This window comes from Meleagris gallopavo, chromosome 8 (genome assembly GCF_905368555.1).
Source record: "Meleagris gallopavo chromosome 8, MGAL_WU_HG_1.1, whole genome shotgun sequence".
NCBI lineage: Eukaryota > Metazoa > Chordata > Aves > Galliformes > Phasianidae > Meleagris > Meleagris gallopavo.
In genome coordinates, this window is record NC_139411.1 from 20,894,881 (window position 1) to 20,915,110 (window position 20,230).

The 20,230-nt window shown below is 34.7% G+C and overlaps 1 protein-coding gene across 4 annotated transcripts in view; it reads right to left on the minus strand.

Moving 5' to 3' along the window:
- Nucleotides 1–20,230, minus strand: part of KNDC1 (kinase non-catalytic C-lobe domain containing 1) — a 59,261-nt gene that overhangs the window by 27,042 nt on the left and 11,989 nt on the right. For all 4 annotated transcript variants that reach the window (XM_085229198.1, XM_085229197.1, XM_010714578.3 and 1 more), the window contains exons 4-6: nt 9,001–9,147; nt 7,709–7,826; nt 6,314–7,329 (exon numbers count right to left, since the gene is read on the minus strand). In XM_085229198.1, coding sequence (XP_085085324.1) covers nt 6,314–7,329; nt 7,709–7,826; nt 9,001–9,147 — 1,281 coding nt within the window. The remainder of the gene's footprint in view (nt 1–6,313; nt 7,330–7,708; nt 7,827–9,000; nt 9,148–20,230) is intronic.

The window sequence follows — 20,230 nt, forward strand, 5'->3', positions numbered from 1 at the left end:
AACTTTATATTTCAATCAATGTTCACAATATCTGTCTCGTGCACAACTACAGTACAACATTATTTTTGACACATCAGTTTCTACACTGTCACTCACTATGACTTATTTTTCATGGCCCTGGATACAAAACTCCCTTCATGAAGCAGTATTCAGGCTTATCGTAAAACAGGTAATGAATAAACTACTGCACCACCTTTAATCAATCAACAAACAAATAACTTCCCTGCAATCTATGAAGAAGAGAAAAAGAACCACATTTATTTCTGTAGCTGAAACTTTGTTGATAATTCAGTACTACCCAGAAGATAGTTCGCAATAAACTCAATACCTTGGTTTCATACTGTTTAAATATTCCTTAAAGGCGAGCCAGATAAGTTACTAATATTTCTTAAGATGTGCCATCAAACTCACTTTTTTTTTTTTTTTTACTAAAAGTATTCTGTTTTCTGCCTACCTTTAATACACAAAAAATGAATGTGGCGCTTTTATTATCCTATTTGTGGCCCCATTGTGGCATGTTATAAAGAATTAGTAACTCCAGAACAAACAGATTTGAAGCCGGGTAATCCAGTTAAGTTTTATGCTTCATTATATCTAGAAATAACTGTAGTAAAAAGACATCAATTATGCACCAGGGAGGAAGAGGTCAGAAAGTAAAAAGAATGAGTTAATCTAAAGAATATTTGAAACAGATCTTCACATCGTTGACTAATTACAATCCCCGAGCAGTGCTTAGCTCTCCCTCCATAACATACTGGTTCTCAAGTGCCTCAGAAATGCATTTGCTTGCAGACATTTTACAATTAAAAAATGGAGCTAAAGCTTCAAATTCATCCTGGAGAGTTGACACAAGTAAAGGGAAATAAAGAGAAATACCACAGATTGAATAGAACACTTCAGAATGTGGGAATATTTCTGTAGTAAGTATACACCACTGTCATATTTCCCTCTAAGAGAATCCCTCCTCTTGAAGTTTATGGCTTTAGAGGCACTAAAAGCTGCAGCAGAGAGATTGGCTTCCTGCATTCTGTATACAAATCACCTCTCACTTCAGGAGGAGGTGATGAATAGCTAGCAAGGGGAAGAAGAATCTCTCACTAAACTAGAGATTGAAGTTAGCTGTACAGCAGAAAACTGAAAAGCATTTCTCATCAGCTTTGTGATATCAAAGCTCTCCAGAGGAAGAAAGAAATGACAGAAAGATCTTTAAGCACAGCAAGAAAGTAGTAATAAACTCTAAGACCAGCAGCAGAAGTTTATGATAAGAAAGAGGAAAGTGTCAGTGATAAATAACAAAATGGGATGAAAAGGTGCCAAAAACTGAAATTCTGTTTCAGAAGAAAAAATGATGCAGGAAAAGCAAATCTTAGCAGACGTGAAAATCAGTACCATTCACAAGACAGTCAAATTAACCTGATACACACACACAAAAAAAGATGCAGTCTGGTTACAGATTGGTGAATGCTACTGAGATGTATATCCTCATTGTTCATCTCTGACAAACATCCTAAAGTAGTTTATCTCCTGTACTTACATAAAGATTGTAATAACTGACTGCATTACTGTAATTCATGTCCCCCTCACATCCCTGACCACATCAATTTATTCCTGGAAAAAGATACCTGAAAAAGTCATATTTCTAATGTCCCTCGTTATTCCAAATGCTCACCGACCCCAGCTGGAAAGAGAGGAATTTGGAGGACTTCATCTCAAGAGCTCCACAGACCTGCTGGGGACTTGCCTTAACATTTTGTGGAGGTTATCCAATATAGACAATGTACACGATAATACACACTTCATCACACGTTTACATTTGTGATGAAGAATACAAGAACGGGTAAAAAATATTTTTCTAATAAAAAATAATATTAATCTAAACCTAGGTTATTTAAGCATCAAGGCAGGTATTTTACTCAATTCACATTCATGTTCTGCTGAATATGCTTACGTTTTGGTAAACATTTAAGTGGAAACCTTCCTTACAGAGACATATGTCTCAGGGTTTTTTATTTGTTTTTAAAGTTGCTGATTGTAGCTATCATTCTTTCCTACAACTTAAAAACAACAACAACAACAACAACAACAACAAAAAAACCTCAACTAACCAAGAAAAATTCTGGAATGCTGGAAAACTTCGTCAAAATTCGTGGTCAAACAGCTTATAGCATGTTTTATTTCTTAACCACCTACTCAGGTATTTTAGCAAAACATCAAAACAATCCTTCAATATCTGTAAGACCTCAAGTCAGTTAAGTCAATATTTCAATACTGATTACAACTTTTATTCTAGGTCATTGCCATTAATGTTGCACCAGAGAGCAAACATGACAATTCAGTGCCTCTTTTGAAATTTTTCTTCATGTTTTAAAATGCACCTCTTCATATGAAGAATTCCTTCCCCATTTTTAGAGCAAAAAAGTGTTTTTCCACAGCACAAAATTCTTTGCCAGTATGTAAAAACTATGAATGATTACTGCCTATACCTACATATTAATAACATTTTACTGTATGCCAAAAAGACTGTATTTTAAATGCCACTTGTTAAGAAAATGATGCTTTTCACTGGTGCTGTAAAGATCACTTAGTAAATCTATTATTTCATTAATTGTTGTTACCAGAACTGTCCAAACCGCAAAAATGATGCCAATATACTATATTCTATAAACATAATGCTTGCATATTTTTAACAGCCAAATGAAGTAAGATTTCATTATAATTTACTTAATAAGTACTATCTGGGAATAGACATTTTTTTCTTTACTTCAAGTGGTATTTCTCCAGTGTTCAAATGTCATTCTCTACCTTTCACTTTCTCTCATGCTTGACTGGATATGAATGACAAACAGAAAACAAACATATATGCCAAATTCCTGTTAATCCTGCCCACATGAAGGCCACAGCACTTAAATCACATAGAAACATTTAAATGTGTTAGAGATGATATACACCTGATTGGAATGAAATTGGTTAGAGAAATAAGAGATCCCCACTCAAACTTGAAGTGAAAAATATTTATTTATGGCATGCAAGACTATAAAAACCTCTGAGAAAACCCTCACAAGATACATTGCAGAAGCCAGACAAAAGCAAGCATTTTTTAGTAATGCCTACTAGCATTAAAGCACACAACATTAAAAAGCAGTTTTGGGATATTAGAAAAATATTGTCCACTGGAGAAGTGTTAGTGACAGGTAAGAAAAAAAACTGTCTGTTCTCCAGAGTAGATGAGGTTGATCTTCAGCCAGATGAAACCAATATTGCACACTCTCTAAAGAACAAGAAATATTTAAAGACATTCTAGAGGTACTCTCCTAAAAGCTGTAAGTATGCTTATCTGTTATAGAAAACTAGTGAAAGAGCAGCACTGTAAATCTTCTGAAGCTTTATCCATTTATCCCAGAAGATAAAATTAAACTGCTGGAGCTTCATGCTTTTTGTGTATTTGTAGCAAATGAACAAACCCTTGGAGTTGAGGTTTTTTTTTCCCCGTATTCAGTAAAATTCTGGCAATAAGAAATGAAAGGGAACTTGAAAGTGTAGGGAGAAATCAGGTGCAACTCCTTCATATAACAGATAGCACAGCATGATTTTATTTTTGCAATTGTCAGGAAGAAAGACAGAGGCAAGCACTTCAGAAGCCTGAGGAAAAAAATCTGTCATAGAAGAGACACATACACAAAAAGGAAGCAGAAAACATTTAGAACAAATAAAGCAAAATAACCCAAAGCCTTACATAAGACAACATAGAATTCTCCTTAGACTTCAGTAGCTACTGAAAATGAACGACCCTCCTCCAGTATGACCTTAAAAAAACTAAACAGATTACTATGCTAGACACTGAGCTTTTCAGGGTACAGACAGCTACTTCAGGTTCCTTTTATTTGCAAGAACCCCAGGTATTGCTCACATATGCTGATAAAAAAAAGCACTTTTTGTTCCTCCAGCAGCTCAAGATAAAACTCTCTGATTACTTAAGTCCAACATACAAATTTAAGACGTTCTGAAGAATGATAGAATATGAATGTTTGGTGGAGTTTATGACCAAAGGAAAAAGAAAGAAAAAACGTATGAGTCTATAAAACCTGTTAGCTTACAGAAAACAACAGCCACTCTGTTGTCTTAATTTCAGAATATGTGCACTAATACAGTGCTTATTTGGGTAGCTGGATTACCTTTGCTAATTCACAGTGATTGTCCTGCAAGTTTAGTGGGAGCAAGATACCGTCACTTCTACTAAAAGCCTACTTATCTTGAAGAACGAAGTTCTGCTCAGACGGAAAGAATATTCATTGATGATGAAATATTTGAAGAAAAAGAGGATTTCAGAAGAAGGGCAGACTTATCTGAAAACATATTTCATCTGCTGTGTGCTAAACCCAATCACTGCTGCAGGAAAAGAAAACGGGGCATTTGCTTCAGGTTTTAGATTCTGGAAGAAGTTTGGGAAAGCATAATTCAGAGGAAGATTATTTTCTTGAAAGTATCTTCATGTACCCAAACAAACTTAAGCTACTGTACTGATAATCCACTAAGGACAGAATATGTGTCTTATTTCAACAGATTTGTTCCCCTCTAAAGAAGTCTTGTCAATGCAGTCAATTTATTTTATTAAGAGATGGCAGCTTATTCATCATACCTCTCTAGTTAAGAAGCTGAAGGAAAGCAACTGAAGAATAGTATCTTTATTCCTTGGACAAAAAAAAAAAAAAAAAAAAAAAGACTGACTGGAATTGCTTGCTCCTTGTTAAATATACAACAACTTCTGCAAAATAAAGCAGGCTCATGTATGGCCATAGGAACAAATGACATAGCAAAAGCAGAAAAGTTTGGAGTGATTATAGATCTGATTGTTCTTTTGCACTCCCTTCTGATTACGTGGACCTGCATAGCTCAGAGCAAGACGGAAAAAAAAAAAGGGGTGGGATAGGTCTTTAACAAATGAATAATTTGGTAGAGTCTGAAGAAAATCTTGTGGGATTTAAAACTAAAGGAGTCAACATGCACGTAATGAGTAACTCTCCCTCAAAGAGCAAAACCTTGCCATGTGTTTCTTATTCATATTTACTATCTTCCTGCAGTGAGAAGGAAGTACAAATTATTGAAGGAATAAGACACAGGAAAGAAAAAAAAGGCAGAACAAATTCAGTTTTTTTTTTTTTTTTTTTTAAAGCCTTTATAGACTAAAGGCTGTTTAGACAGTTGATGTTCTAGGTTACTGCTCCAGTTGAGGTGTCCAGGCAAGGTGAAAAGGGGAACCAATACAAAGTGAAAATAACTCTAAATACATGGGATGCCAGGAAGACAGGCAATTAGAGATGGAGAACAAAAGTGAGACATCAGTTGAAAACAGGAAATATCTATTTTAACCAAAGCAGAATTTCTGGCAATTAAGTGGGTAAAGTTTGTGCTGCTCATTTTTTCCAAGTCAAAGTGAGGCTGGAGGAGCATGAGCCATCCTGCATTCTTAGTAAGCAACACTCTCAATCACAAGGGATATCTATCTCTCTGAGTACTGCACAAGAGAAAAATCATTAAGTCAGAGACCAAACTTGTCCACCCTGAGAATCTATAGTTTGAAGAGACAAGTGACCATGCTACACTATCAACAAATTGTAGCAGATTAATATCAGCTTTCCCTTTTCACATTTGGCTATGTATACAGAGACAAAATGCTTGAGACAACATACTTATCATATTGTGCACATTTGAATTCTATCATGAAATACACATAACACACAAAAGCTGTCATTTAAGAGCACAGAATACAGTATATATACAATTTTCAAAAGCCTAAATGTACATGTGGATTAAAAAAAGTGGAGTCTTTTCCCCTCCTGAAGCAGATAGGATATTGCCATTGATTTCAGTGAGGTCAGGTTGACAACCAGAAACTGCAATTTCCATAAGCATGCGGGAGGCCAACTGCAAGGTAGTGAACTTTATGGATTGACAGTAACATAAAAGGATTAAAAATTTACATATGCTTTGGTAATGCTTTTTAACATATGCAATTAGCTATGAATTATGCAACTCTGACAAACCAGCAAGTATACTCCAGTACCATTTGTAAAAAAAAAAAAAAAAAAAAAAATCAAAGTTGATTTTCTAATTTCACTAACACATTACTTTTTACGAGAAAAAAGCATCACCACATTTCCAATGTTAACTCTTAAAGTGTGCAGACTAGCAAACTTTGATTTTTCAGGATGCTAAAGGGAGAGAGGGATGGAAAGCAAACACGTAGTATTTAAGTCATTTCCTCTCCACATAAGTGACCACAGCAACTATATAATGAAGACTTTATTTTTACTACCTGCTCATTACTTCTGATTTCTGACCCTCTGCCTCCACAAAGATTATCTTCATTATTGTTTGCGCCCAATGCACCGCTGCTTAATTCTGGAGACCTAATTAGGTTTGATCCATATCTGCTCCCACTGGGTTTTGTTGTTAACACTGAAGTCATCTTGTTAAAGTGCGATAAGGAATTTTCATTTGACCCTTGAAAAGTTTCAGTACAGTCTTCCAACGCCATGTAATTGTCTAGCTTTTTTGCTCCAGTAATTGATTGATTTGGGCTTTTTAGCATACCAGTTGTATTGGACACTTCAGAGGTAGCATCAGAACAGTCTTCTTTATGATCAGATGAAATAAAACCTATCTTTTTACCATTAATAAATGACATGTGTTCTTCTAGATTCATGCCAGACACTTGTGTACGCACACAAGAAGCTTCTAAATGAAGATCAGTAACCTGGTGATGCTTTGGTTCTGTTTTTGATGGACTACTAACAGCAAGTGAATTAAGATTTCCCTTAGAAAAACCAACCTCATTATTATTGTCTAGAGGTAGCGACTCATGCATAAGCAAGTGATTTTTCCTAGCTAGTGGTCCGCTGTTGGTTACAGATGTAAAAAAGTGATTTGTTTCTGTAGGTTCAAGTGGTAGCTTTGGAAAAGTTTTAATTTTTCTCAAAGAACCCTTCTTAAAAACGCCATCTCTCTCCAGGTCATTAACACATGATTTTATATCCAAAGCAACACTAGCAAAACTATCAGTATATACTGCATGTTTGTCCTCTTTGCTCTTTTTCTCTTCAGTTGCAAGTGGAGAATGTTGAATTTTTTCATTATCCAGATCAATCTGCATTTCCTTTAAGCCACTTTCTCTGCCAGTCACCACAGGAACTACAGAAGAGTCCTTATGACAAGTAGCTGCCACATCTTCTGCTGCAGGTGAATCACCTATGTTGTATCTCTCATTTGAGTATAATCTAGATCCCAAACTTTTCTGAAACACTCTTCCTTTCCACATGCTATCACAGGCATCTAGATGCAAAAACAGATGCTTATATTAAATGTGTATTTAAGTCTTTTAATCTTTCCTAATAAATCTTTACATTACTTAACAGTGGTAGCTGAAAAAGCATCTTCAATTACAAAAATTATGTTAGAAAAAATGTAATGATTTCAGGACAAGTCACTCATAACACTCTGTATAGAGAGTCAAAATAAGGTAAAATACATTTTCAATAAATTTATTACATTCATTCAGAGTTTTGTCCCCTGTTCCCCACCTCCAATTCATAAATATTTATGAATTTAATATCCAAAAAGGAACCCAGAACAGGAAAGTATATACAGTATTTTAGAAATCTTTAGATATGCTACAATTTAAAATTCTAGCTTAAGTATATTTTAAGCTTACCCTGAGAAGCACCAAATGATTCAATTGAAAGAACCCTTCTTCCAACAGCAGACAGGCTTCGACAAATACTACTTGATGAAGCAATCTTCAGTTTTTCCTCACATAATGACAAAATACTCTAGAGAAAATTAGTGTTAAATACTTATTTAATAATGAATAGATATGTGAATTTTGAGTAAAGTGAATCATGTTAACTTGCACAGTACATCTGAAATTATAAGATGTTACACTGGAGAGGTCTTTCTTGCACAGTTCATTATACTCTACGTTTCTATTATGTAGTTGAATTCATTTATCATTTTTACCATGGGCTATCATGAGATTATTTAATACAGTTCAAGTTCTAGCCTACAGTTAGAACACACTGAACAACTGATAAAAATTAATCATCTTAAATGTCATCCTGCATGAATAATGTACTACAAATGTAAAAAGCTAGCATGGATTACTTTTTTAAGCAGCTAGCAATGCACTTGAATCAAGCAGCATGATTGCCCTCAGTATAGCTCCCACTATTCTCTTCTGCTCAACAAAGAGTCCAGTGGAAAAGGAAGGGAAAAGTATAGATAATTACAAAACAACGTTTATTTACTACTATAGGCTAGTCTTGGTTCAGTCCATTTTTTGGATAGCCTGAGCAGACAGCAACAGTTTTCAGGTATTGCAGACCAATTGCTACACAATCCTTTCCTGACATGATCTAAAGTATATCAGAACAGAACAGAACAGAAATGCAGGAGATGATCAAGCAAGCTCTATAACAGTAATAGTCTCTTGCTTGGGCAGTCCTCAACCAGAGAGTGTGTATTACTTGCTTTGTGGAAACAAATCTATTCATTCCCCTGTTGCAGCATCCTTTCTGCCAAATATTGATCAGGGGCGCAATGCAATTTTAAAAATACATTATCAGCTCAGAAGGAAAAGACAACACAATTTTCGAGCAGAACTAAAGCCAAGGAAAGTCATGTTTACATAACTGTTATATTCCATAATCTAAAAATTAAATAGGAAGTAAAAGTTAATGAGGAGGTTTAGACCCACAAGCGTTACAACCAGTTCTCTTAAAAATGGAATCACCCCTAAGTAATTTACAGTTGATATCAAAAACATATTTCTACTAGGTTGGAAAAGAGAAGCAATTCTGCTGAGTCTGGGAAAACTTCAGCTTTGCAGTAAAGACCAAGCATATTACATATAAATAGTATTTCTATTAATAATCACGCATGCATACGCATTTCTGTTATTTTTTCAAATGAAGAATTATGGAGAGGTTTTTTTTTTTTTTTTTTTACCTCAATATCTGGCCTATTTTCAGGATTCTCCTCTTGCATTTGTTCCAAGAGAGTATGCAGATCTTGCCCAAACTCTGATTCTGTCTCTGGTTCTACTATGTATTCAATAGCTGCTTTCAATGTTGCACCCAAAGAATAGATGTGTGCCTGTATTAAGTTTAAAAAAAAAGACATTGAATACGTTACCGATTCTCTTGCCAAAAGAGCTCTGAGAACATAAGGGATATATCTTACATTGTTTGCATTTTTTTTTTTAACTTATCAGGTAACAGTTTACTGGTTAGTTGAATTTAAACAGAATAGGAAGAAGTAAACAGGGCTTCAGTCTTGCTTTGTGGAATATGCTCATTAAAGACAAAAAGAAATAATCCCTTGGTCCCACTAGAACTGTTATTTTTTCCTCACTACTAACCAGTATTACAACTGTTCATTAGTTACTTTTAAAAATAAAACCCAGCTATGTGTGCCTGTAAGTGGTATTTGAGTTAGAAACATGCTGGAAGACTGAAGTGACATATCTGTTAACAATAAAAATATTTGACAAATTAAACTTACCATCAAGGTAAAAGAAAATAAGCAGAAACAGCATAGCATAAAACCATTTCCTTGTCTCAGAAGATACTTTCAGATTCTAAAAATTACTCCAATTTGCATACTCTCTTTCTGCTAAAGCCCACAACTTTGCAATCAGCGCAAACAAAATAAGCTGAACAAGGGATGCTCTCACATCCAGTGTTAATTGTATTTATTTTTTCTATACAACACAGCTATTTTAAATTATTATTATTATTATTATTTTTTGCTAAAAAGCAACCATTTCAGATCAGTTTTAGTAGCAATGGTAATTTATCCACAATGGCTTGTATTTTAACTGTACATTCCATTCAGTAGATGCAATTCAGTAAAATATTAACAAAAATTTTGAGTAAAAACTTGCAAAAAATAGATTCATATGTAGATGTAGTACAGTTAAATTCAAATTTGCTGAAAACCAGGGAAAAAAAGCGTTCAAATGAGTACATAAAAGTTTTGTATCTTAAGAATCTGTCTGTACAAGGAAGGTTAAGATAAAAAGTGATTTGCCCCCTCTACACCTGATCTTCTCATTAAAGCATGTCAGCATCTCTAAGTTCTATGGAGGGGAGACAGTATAATTTCTGTTGCAAGATCAAAACAGTTGATAGTAGTAGAAGGACATGGAACTACAAAGCCTAAGCACCTAAACCACTATCAGAAAGACAACTTTTTCTTCATACTTTCAAAAGTTATCCCTACTGCCACCCACCCACATTTCAATTGCAGAAAAACAATCTCTAATCCCGACTGAGTTACTCACAAAGGAAATATACTTCTCAGAAATAAATATTTAGAGGATGATGATCTTACAGTTTGATAATTTAACTTGCTGTAAAACTAACTAGCTATAAATTAACACCTTTTTAAAGTCTACCTTAAAGAGGCCAGTAACTACTGAAAAAAAAAAAATCTAGAGTTATGCTTCAGTATCTTCCAATGTGCAGAAGAAATTTAAGTAAAATTCCTTCTCCAATTCCTGAACATGTATGAAGATGTATAACTTTTTTCCCCAGACTGCTTCATAGGGTTTTGAGCAATGAGAAAGAAGTGTGGAACTTACTGCTTTTGACATTAAGCTTTGTTTCAGTGCGACAACACATCTTATTAGATCATTTATTAAAGGACACCATAACACAAAATTCTACATATAAATCATGAAAAAAAATATCAATAAGAACAAAAAAGAAACAATGTTTTAAGAATTTAAAACAGCTCTAAATAACTTTTTGTACAAACAGGACTATACTGTGGGAATTTATATACTTGATACAAGTTATTCAATGTACTTGATATGACCTACAACAACATGACATCAATGACATTATTTGATATGATCTGCAACAAGAGACTGTTAAAAGAAGAAATTAGTAACTCCTCTAAAAAATGATGGAAAGAAATTGTAATGTACAAGTTACTGAAATTTAACATTCAAATATAAGCAGTATATCCAGAAACTTATACCTAAAAAGACCAAACAATGTCAGAATTCCAGATGAAGTAATACCATATGCAAACACATCTGAACTCAGAAGATACTGCTGAACAGAATAACCAATTTAAATCTCTCTATTCTACTTCTAATCTCAGCAAAGGGTAAAAGAAGTTGTATTTGGAAAGTTTGCTTTCAGACTAACATCGCTATACAATTGATATCAAAGCTTCACTAATGATACTTCAAGACAATATATCACTAATCTGATTTTGCATCATGCAGCAAAAGTAACAACACCTAGTATTTGTACTCTATCAATGAATCCTGCACTTTTATTTATTTGGCATAGTGTTGTATTTTATACAAGTGTTAAGTGTTACAGATGCAACAGCAGGAAATAAAAAGAACTCTACTTATTCATTTGTAGAGTAAAAGAAAAAGAAAAAAAAGAACACAGCAGCTAAGCCTCCAGGAACAGACAATGTTGTCATGCTTGGCATGTCTTTAACAACTCACATCAAGAGGGCATACCTGTAGCCCTGAAGTAAGAATTACAAAATAGTTTACCTAAAATTGTCAGCTTACTTGAAACATTTCTTCTTCCCTTTGTTGCCATTTAACAAGCAGATTACTTCTGGAAACCTGGGGGGACTATAACATGGATGGAATAGATTCTTGTTCCTGCCTTCTCTTTTTTACTCAGTTGTGGAATTTTGAACATGTGTGTAGACATAACTCTCAAGGTAATTTTATCATTTAGACCTTTACCTGTACATTTAAGTCTCCAGAAAATGTGTATGATTCCCCATTTAGAGAATGTAGTGTCTATATATATTTCTTCATCCACTTGATTATGAATGTGGATGTGATAGGACTAGAAAAAGGAAGGGCAGAGTGATATATTACCTCATCTCACTTTTTCTAACTAATCTCTGTTGACAGTGGGGAATTTGCATCCCCTGGTCTCCACGATCTCCAAACATTTGAGTCTAGAAACTTTTAATTCTTTGCAGGCAAAGAAAGAAAGGTGAGGTCAGATAGATTTATAACATACCAACATGTTTTGCTTCTACTGATTTCAAAAAAGAATTGCATATTTTGAGGGACCTCTTATATAATAAAACAAGGGACCTATTCTACCCTTATTTATATTGCCACAAACACAACACAACTTTATAAATACAGTTCTTTCAATATCATCCATACATGTATTTGCCAAATACATTTTCACAGGTACATTTTAACACGAAATTTCTCCTCTCTGCCCCAGTCTGGATCTCCCCTTCCACTTCCCCTCCTTAGAGATTTATAGAGAGCAAGAAGGTCACCTCTTGGTCTCCTTTTCTCCAACTGGACAACCCAAGTGCCCTCAGGCTCTCCTCACTGGACATGCCTTCCAGCCCTTTCACCAGCTTTGTTGCCCTCCTCCAAATGTGTTCAAGTACCTGAACTTGAATTTTTATATTATGGAGCCCAGAACTGCACACAATATTCAAGGTTAGGCTGCACTGACACTAAATATAGGAGGAGAAATACCTCTTTTGATCAGCTGGCTATGCTGTGTTTAACACACCTCAAAATTCAGTTTACCCTCTTGGCTGTCAGAGCACACTGCTAGCTCATGTTGAGTCTGCTGCTGTCAACCAGCACCCTCTAACCAACCAGCACATCCCTTCTCTAATGAGTTGCTGTCCAGCCACTCATCTTCCGGTCTTCATCTGTGTCCAGAAATTCACATATTAGACTTACAGAGTGTGGAAAGCATAGAGAAAAACAGATTTGTTGCTTCAACATGGCATGTTTCACATCATCACAGTATGCCACTTTGCTTTTATTAAGGTATCCATGAAAAAGACTGTTCTTTAGCTCAACTTAACCTTAAGCCTTTTATCTTAAGTGGAACAATGAGAAAATTAGTTTATGGTCATCCACTAGGTGGGGTGTTCCCCAAATTCATGCATCAAATATGCTCCTTTTACTTACCACACTGTTTAAGAAGTTATTTTCACCTTCTGGAAGGAATTCAAGATGATAAATGCAGTAGATAAAGTAAATTCACATGTATAAAAGATCTGATGTCCACTAAAACTGACTGTTCTCAATGAAAGTAAACTCACAATCTAAATTTCCCTCCCTTCCAGTGAAGATTTTGCCTCAGTTTCTTGTGAGGGGTAGCGAGGGAGATATTAACCATAAATCAAGAAATGGTTTTAAATCCTAAGGAGAATGGTTTATGAATTATAGAAATTCCTACATTGCAGAAGCTGATAACTAGCATGCATTTCAAGAAAGATCCAAAAGGGCAAGACACATTAAAACAAATAAACAACAACAATCAATTTTCTTCACAGTTCCTAAAGCAGCTTTCAAGTCAAAGACCGTAAGCAACTTGTAGCAAGTACCTAGGCCATGATGGTAAGACTGTGTTACTCTATCAACTAGAAGGGGAAAAAAAAAAGCACAGGGAAAGAGAAGTTATATTAAAATCCAGATCTGGAGATCTGGCTTTCTAAGGAGTACATCCACACTTAATCCAAAGTAGCAAGGATCACAATATGCATTACTGGGAAGGCCACTGTGGAAATAACATGCTTTAAAAATCAAAACAGTAATACAAAGAAAAGCTGTCCTAAGGAAAGCCTCAAGTATGATATGAGGTCCTGAATATATTCTTTTCAGTAAGGGGATCTATATGTTTGAGGAAAAATTTGAAGATGACAATCATACAAATGCCTTCAAAGATGCATTCTAATTATACTAGATATGTTTTCCAAGACAAAGGCATAGCAAGACTCAAAAGTGATAAAACAAATATTCAGAAGGTTAAGATGACACTTTTTTTTAATCTTCAGGCTTAGGCAGAGTACAGTTTCTGACAGCACTAAAGTTTTATACTGTGAGTAAAATATATTCAAAAAGGCTTCCATCAGTTCAAATCCAAAGTTATATGGCTTGCTGCATACCATTTTATGACCATTTAACACTACAGGAAGTGAAATCAGAGAATAATGATCTACTCTGGTTTGAAAACTCTATAAATCAAAAGATCAGGAGAGGAAGCAAAAACTCCAGGCCTACACAGAGCATGACAGAGGCTCTGTTGTATCAATGCTTGGCAGGACTCAAGAACTAGGCTTCTATTGAAGTTCGTATTTGCAGAAAAACAATGCAGAAAAAAAACCTCACAAAAGAGCTTTTGATTAACAACTACATAAGCATTTAGGATTATGAATAATGTCTATTTACATTTTGTATTGAGATTTCACTGAGTTTAGAAATTTAGATATTCAGCAAAACTAAAAAAGAAAGACTGTAATAGAATTAATACTTCTTGTAAAATATTTTTGGAATTACAGGAAAAGAATAAGACAACTTCTGTTTTCACAGTGTGATCTGACCCTTATTTTACCATGCACCATTTTTCTCTCCTTTATTGAGATTGATGGAAAATGTGTAGATGTTTTCACCCTGTCGAAGTTCAAATTATTTAAAAGTTCCATAAGCAAAAGCTTCAGGATCTTACAAATTGCATATTTTATAAACCAATTCAAGTTAATGCTTAAGAAAATTGCCTCTAGAAGGAAACATTTAATAATTACCTATGTTTTTTTTTCCAATATGCTAGCTCACTCTAAAATGTTTTTTGTGCAAAAGGAACTCATATAGCAACATCCTTCAGCAACAAAATGAGAGGGACCAATTATTATTTTCAATACTTTCCTTTCTTATAGAACTCTTTTCTGCATAAACTAACTGTTTACTAGAAGGCACTTTATTTAATAGCAGCTTTCTATTAATTTGGCATTTTGAGTGTGTAGACAGTCTGCAGAATGTGCTGAAACCAGAAGACCATCCACAAAACACGTACTCCATCCTGAAGTAGCAACATGTCAAAAAAAGTAACATTTAAACTAATGCTACACTTGCAGTTTATCCCTTCTAAAGGTAATTGCTACTCAGTTTTGTCTGAAAAGTTCTTGTACAAAAGACTTCTTTAGAAAATGGAACAAGGAAACGCAGCCATAGATTGGACTCACCTCAAATAATTCATTCACATTTGCAATCTGCATGTATTTCAAGTTTCCAATTGCCTTTTTATTGGCGTAACAACTAAGTGAACACTTTCAAGTCTTAACATGTTCTTTGGCAAGTGTTAGGTGATCAGTTTACATTGCAAAACATAAATAAAATGTTGCAGATGCAATCACCTAAAAAGCAATGCTACAACTTAGATTTTGATTGGTTCTCTTCTAAGTGCATTTAATACAGTATGACTATTTTTACTACATTATGCTTTGGTTTCTTGTGATATGCTCTAGATATGTCTGAACTAAGGAAGCCTTACCTGGAACTCACTGCCTTTTAGCCAAGGGCTGCTTATCTGTAATGGTTCAGGAAAATACATAAGTTTTCTAAACGCATCTTTTTGCATTCTGGCTTCACAGGAATTTCCAGTTTACTGCACAACAAAGAAGTATTTCCTCATGTTTATTTTAACTCCACCTGTGTGTACTTCATTGTTACCAAGAGCTGGCAAGTAATCACTGTATGGTTGCTGCTAAGAAAGATTTCAAGCCTAATTTCTCCCTCATGGCATCCTCTTCCAGACTTAAGAATATCACTGCAAGTAATTGCTTCCTTTATGAATGCTGCTTCACCATCTGCACATAGGAATTTATTTTACAGCTAATTTTGTCAACATGGTCAATAGTCTATTCTACTAACGCTGATTTAAGTAAAAATTTTGATGGCTTCCCATGAAGAACCACCGCTGTGTTAGAACCTTCTGAAGGTCCCTCTGCACAAAAATGGATTAGAAAAACCATGCAGTATTTCAATTTTCTGCTACAGCTTTCTTTGAAAAAATTTTAATACATTCTTGATCTGCTGACTTGAAGACTCTGGGCAACATTCCTGCCTTTGATAGATTTCAATTATATTGCTCAATTTATTTACTTTTTACATTTCCGTACACTTTTTTTTTTTTGGCCCACACCTTTAACCTACTAGGATTACAGTTCTTTCCAATTTATTTATTTGAAAAATACTGTGTTAAAAAAAAAAATTAAGTATACCTTTTGACTTGCTTCTAATCTTTTCCTTAGGTTGCTCTTTTTGGGTCTTTTTCAGGTCTTCTTTGGATGGAGCTTAAAATTTATTTAAGAAACATTTGATAAGCTCACAGCAGTCTCCATATTACTTGTAAACATGTTGTTTTAATGGCTGTTCTGGTTTTCTATATGGCTATGTAGAAAAGTTGACTGCTTTCCACAGACTAAATTTCTAGTATCTCTGGCAGTGATGAATCTGCAAAGCAACACTGTCAATCCAAAGCTACATCCAGAATGAATATGAATTTTTCAACTTTGCTGCAAGATAATTTTAAGAGGCTCTTACTCTAATTACTATAGTAAAGACAGACATATCTTGAGCCACCGTCAGTGACTGTTGTAAACATCCATTTCACTTAAAGAAGTCACACAAAGAATAACATACAATCTAGCTGACTGTTTTAAAACCAGCCTGCATCCATGAAATTACTCTTATCTTTACAGGTTGATGACACAAATTACAAACACATTTCTAACACTTCCATTTTCAGCCTCCCACAATCACCAAGATTAACACTAATGAATAGCCCCAACTGTCTACTCCTCCTGCAGGACTGTAGAAGTGTAATTATGACAGGCAAAGAAAACTATTGCAATAAAACTGCTGGAGACCTCAAAGGTTAGATAGCAAAAGCTACAGACATTTATCTTTAAAGCTTCTTAATGCAATTTTTTAAACTCTTTTTGGAACTAAGTTTCTCATATCACAATTCTCCTTATGCTTTATCAGCCATTAACCTCCTTACCTATAAGTTACCCCCCATAGGTAATTCGTTTATCACTTAAGTAAACTAACCCAACTTATTCCCTTGTAGGCATAGAAACAAGGAAACCTGGGAAGCACTTATATGAATGCTGAGTAGGCTCATTTTATCTTCCCTCAACTGCACACATGTAAGATCTTTTTCATAGTACAGCAAATGTATTTGCAGTCATTGACGTTTTGTCTTAAAAAATATATACTCTTTATCTTAAACGTAAGAGAAGCTGCTTACTGATAAACTCACTGAGCTGAATAGTTCAGTCACACAATCCTCTGTGGGGATATACTTATTCCACGCTTCAGAGCTAAAGAATTTAAGATGAATACTTACAGTTAAGAGCATTGTGGGCCAATAAACTCAAACATCTCTCCAGTTCCTTTAATGTGCCATGAACCAAAGACATCAGGATTCTAACAAAATATTTATTACTGTATAGCAACAGTTAATTCTTTCTTGAAATTAATCTAGGTAGATTCTTCCTAGTTCTCTACAAGAAACTAGGATCTTTCATGAACTGTAGACATAAGAAGTTGGCCAAACACTTCCGAACTTACTCTATTACATAATATCTCAGGAGACAACATCCAAAGAGCAATACTGCCTCTGACCTCAAACTTTTTTTTAGTCTCTTAAAACTGATTTTTACAAGAGCTGCATGTGTCTGCAACAGCAGGTCAATAGGTAGCTCTCATAGTATGCCAGGAATACAAACAGAGGAGGATAAACAAGAAAGATTTTTGTTTGTTTTTAAAAAAGATTCATAGAGAAATACTTGTTGCAGAAGTGAATATTGCTCCTCCTTGTCAATTAGATGAGAACTGATGTATATAACCATTATATGACTTGAACAGTACAGCCTGCATACACAAAAAATTTCACATGGGAAATGTAACATATATACTACATTCATAGATTGCTTCCTCCAAAGTCACAGACTGATTAAATCAATATTCCTAAGTAAAGCAGCAACATCTGTTGACATTATAGTTGAGAGCAAGGAGTCTCTGACTTCATTAACTTGGTGAAAGAGCTCAGAAGCTCAAGAATCCTGGAGAAGACATACCAACTAATAAAAAGCCTGCTCTAGTGGTCACCTGAGAAAGCCTAAGCCACCTGCAATGCATTTTCCAGGTGTTCAGATCTTAAACTTGAAATTCAACTAATTAGTTCTCATAGGAGCTTCCTTGAAATTCTGAATTAAGGAGAATGACATGTAAGTGGCACATACTTTTTCATAACCCTGGAAGTTCTGTTGACTGAATTTAAAGCAGACAAATGAGATAGCTGTATAACCATCCAACTCATAGCGCAGACTGATGTAGTCTCAAAATTTCATCTGGAGGTTAGGAAAACTTCTCATCTGCCACATACTTTTAAGTCAAACCTTTTAAAAATGAAGTATTTATGAATGCTTTCAGACAGTCATGAAAACTTTTTTTCAGCAAATGCAAATGGTTAAAAATATTCGTCATTGTTTCAGTGAATATGAAGTCTCCAGACACTAACCATAATCATGAATCTTTACAAATTACCTGGACAACCACATAAAACATACAAAATGCAGGACAGAGGCATTCAGACATAAATAACGACAGGGAAAGCATTCTGAAATGTGGTAAAGAGTAAATTATGGAAATAAGTAGAAAGCACAATGGAAAATTAAATTCTTTCATTCAGTAAGGCCATGATGGGACCACCAAAGAAATTCATTTGAATGGTTAGAATTGAAAACTAACAGATTATTCCACCAGAATTAAGGAAGACACCTTCTCAGTTATGGATGAAGCTATCAGAACTGATCAGAAGTAAGAGTTTATCCAGAAGAGGCCAGAGAACAATTGATCCAAAGTATTTGTGCACCTTTAAAGAGCCTAGAGTTACAAAGTAGCACAAACATACTGGGAGAAAAATCACACCTGCTTCTTTCTATGGCTTTTAGTTTTTTAAGGGAACTAATCTGTAAAATCAGTGAGCACCACTCATCAGGCTTCTAAAATGGTAAACTACCACAGGTACCAGCTGCTTTAAGATAAAATTTTAACTGAAGTAATCCTTTCCTCACAGCAACAAAATCCTCAACTAAGCAGGATAGAAAAATGCCTTTGTGTGAAAGAATAAATCTCCCCCAGTCTTAAGGAAAATAGATAGCTTTAATAAGCCTCACTTATAACAACTTAATAATGAAGTAAGGAAGAAACAAAGTACTACATACTTTAATAAAATAGGTTATCTGTACACAGTCATTTCTCTTCTAGAGAGATTCTTCTGCCTGTAAGACAATTCTATTGATGAAAATAAAAGCAAGCCTGAAAAGTTATGTTTCAGATTTAGAGACAATAGGCCCAAGAAGCCTGTGAGAAAAGAAACATGCTAAGTTTGCAACTTCAGAACTAAGCAACAAGCTGTAGGGGGTCTTGGGGGGCATCAAGTTATACATTCTAAGAGATCCTATACACTTAAAAAGAAAAGAAATAAGAAAAAAGACAGATGACAAAAATTATTCAATTTTTTGGTTCAACTGTTGGTCTCACATTCCTTCCTTTGGTTAGCTCTGTGTAAAGCAACTAAAGGGTGATATTATTCACTGTAAAGTTCTTCATCTTTCCTTAATTGGGTCAATGATGTAAAAGCAAGAGCAGGAGGATTTCAGTTACTCTTCTATAGCACAGTAGAGGCACACATAACTAAATAAAAGTAATTTATTTTTGTCACTGAAGAAAAAGACAGCCTTAAATACACACAGAAAATAGAATGATTTAGACTAAAAGAGAAGTTACCATTTGCTGATGAGAAGCCTTTTTGCTGTTAGACAGAATGAGTCTCCAAAGGAGCCTATATGAAACCAATGGAAGTAGAAGTCAATAAAAAGGACACTAGCTGTTTCAAAGGATTTATTTCTCCACCATATAAAAACAAAACCAAAAAAACCCTCCAGAAGAACAGGCAAAAAGTTTTCTTTTTCTTCTCAGAACTAAAGAAAGAACAGAACAGTAGTAATAATATCATAACATTCAAAGCCACTGCTTTAAAATGCCAGAGAAGCAGCAAAGGCAAAACTTCCTTTATAACCTCCACTGTTTTGATTCAGTGGAAAGAAGACAGCTTTGTAATTTAGAGAAGGACCAACAGCTGAGACCTGAGCACTAGCTCAGTAATGATCAACTACTGAGAAATACTGCAGTACCAAACCATCAGCTCAGTTTTCTTTAGTAGGACAAACATATACAAATACCCCAAGCCTTTCCTTATCTATTCCCTAGATCAGGAAATTTAATTTGGCATTTCAATGCATATATAAAATATTTGTAAGTACATGGTAGATAACAATCCAACTGTTTTGACACATC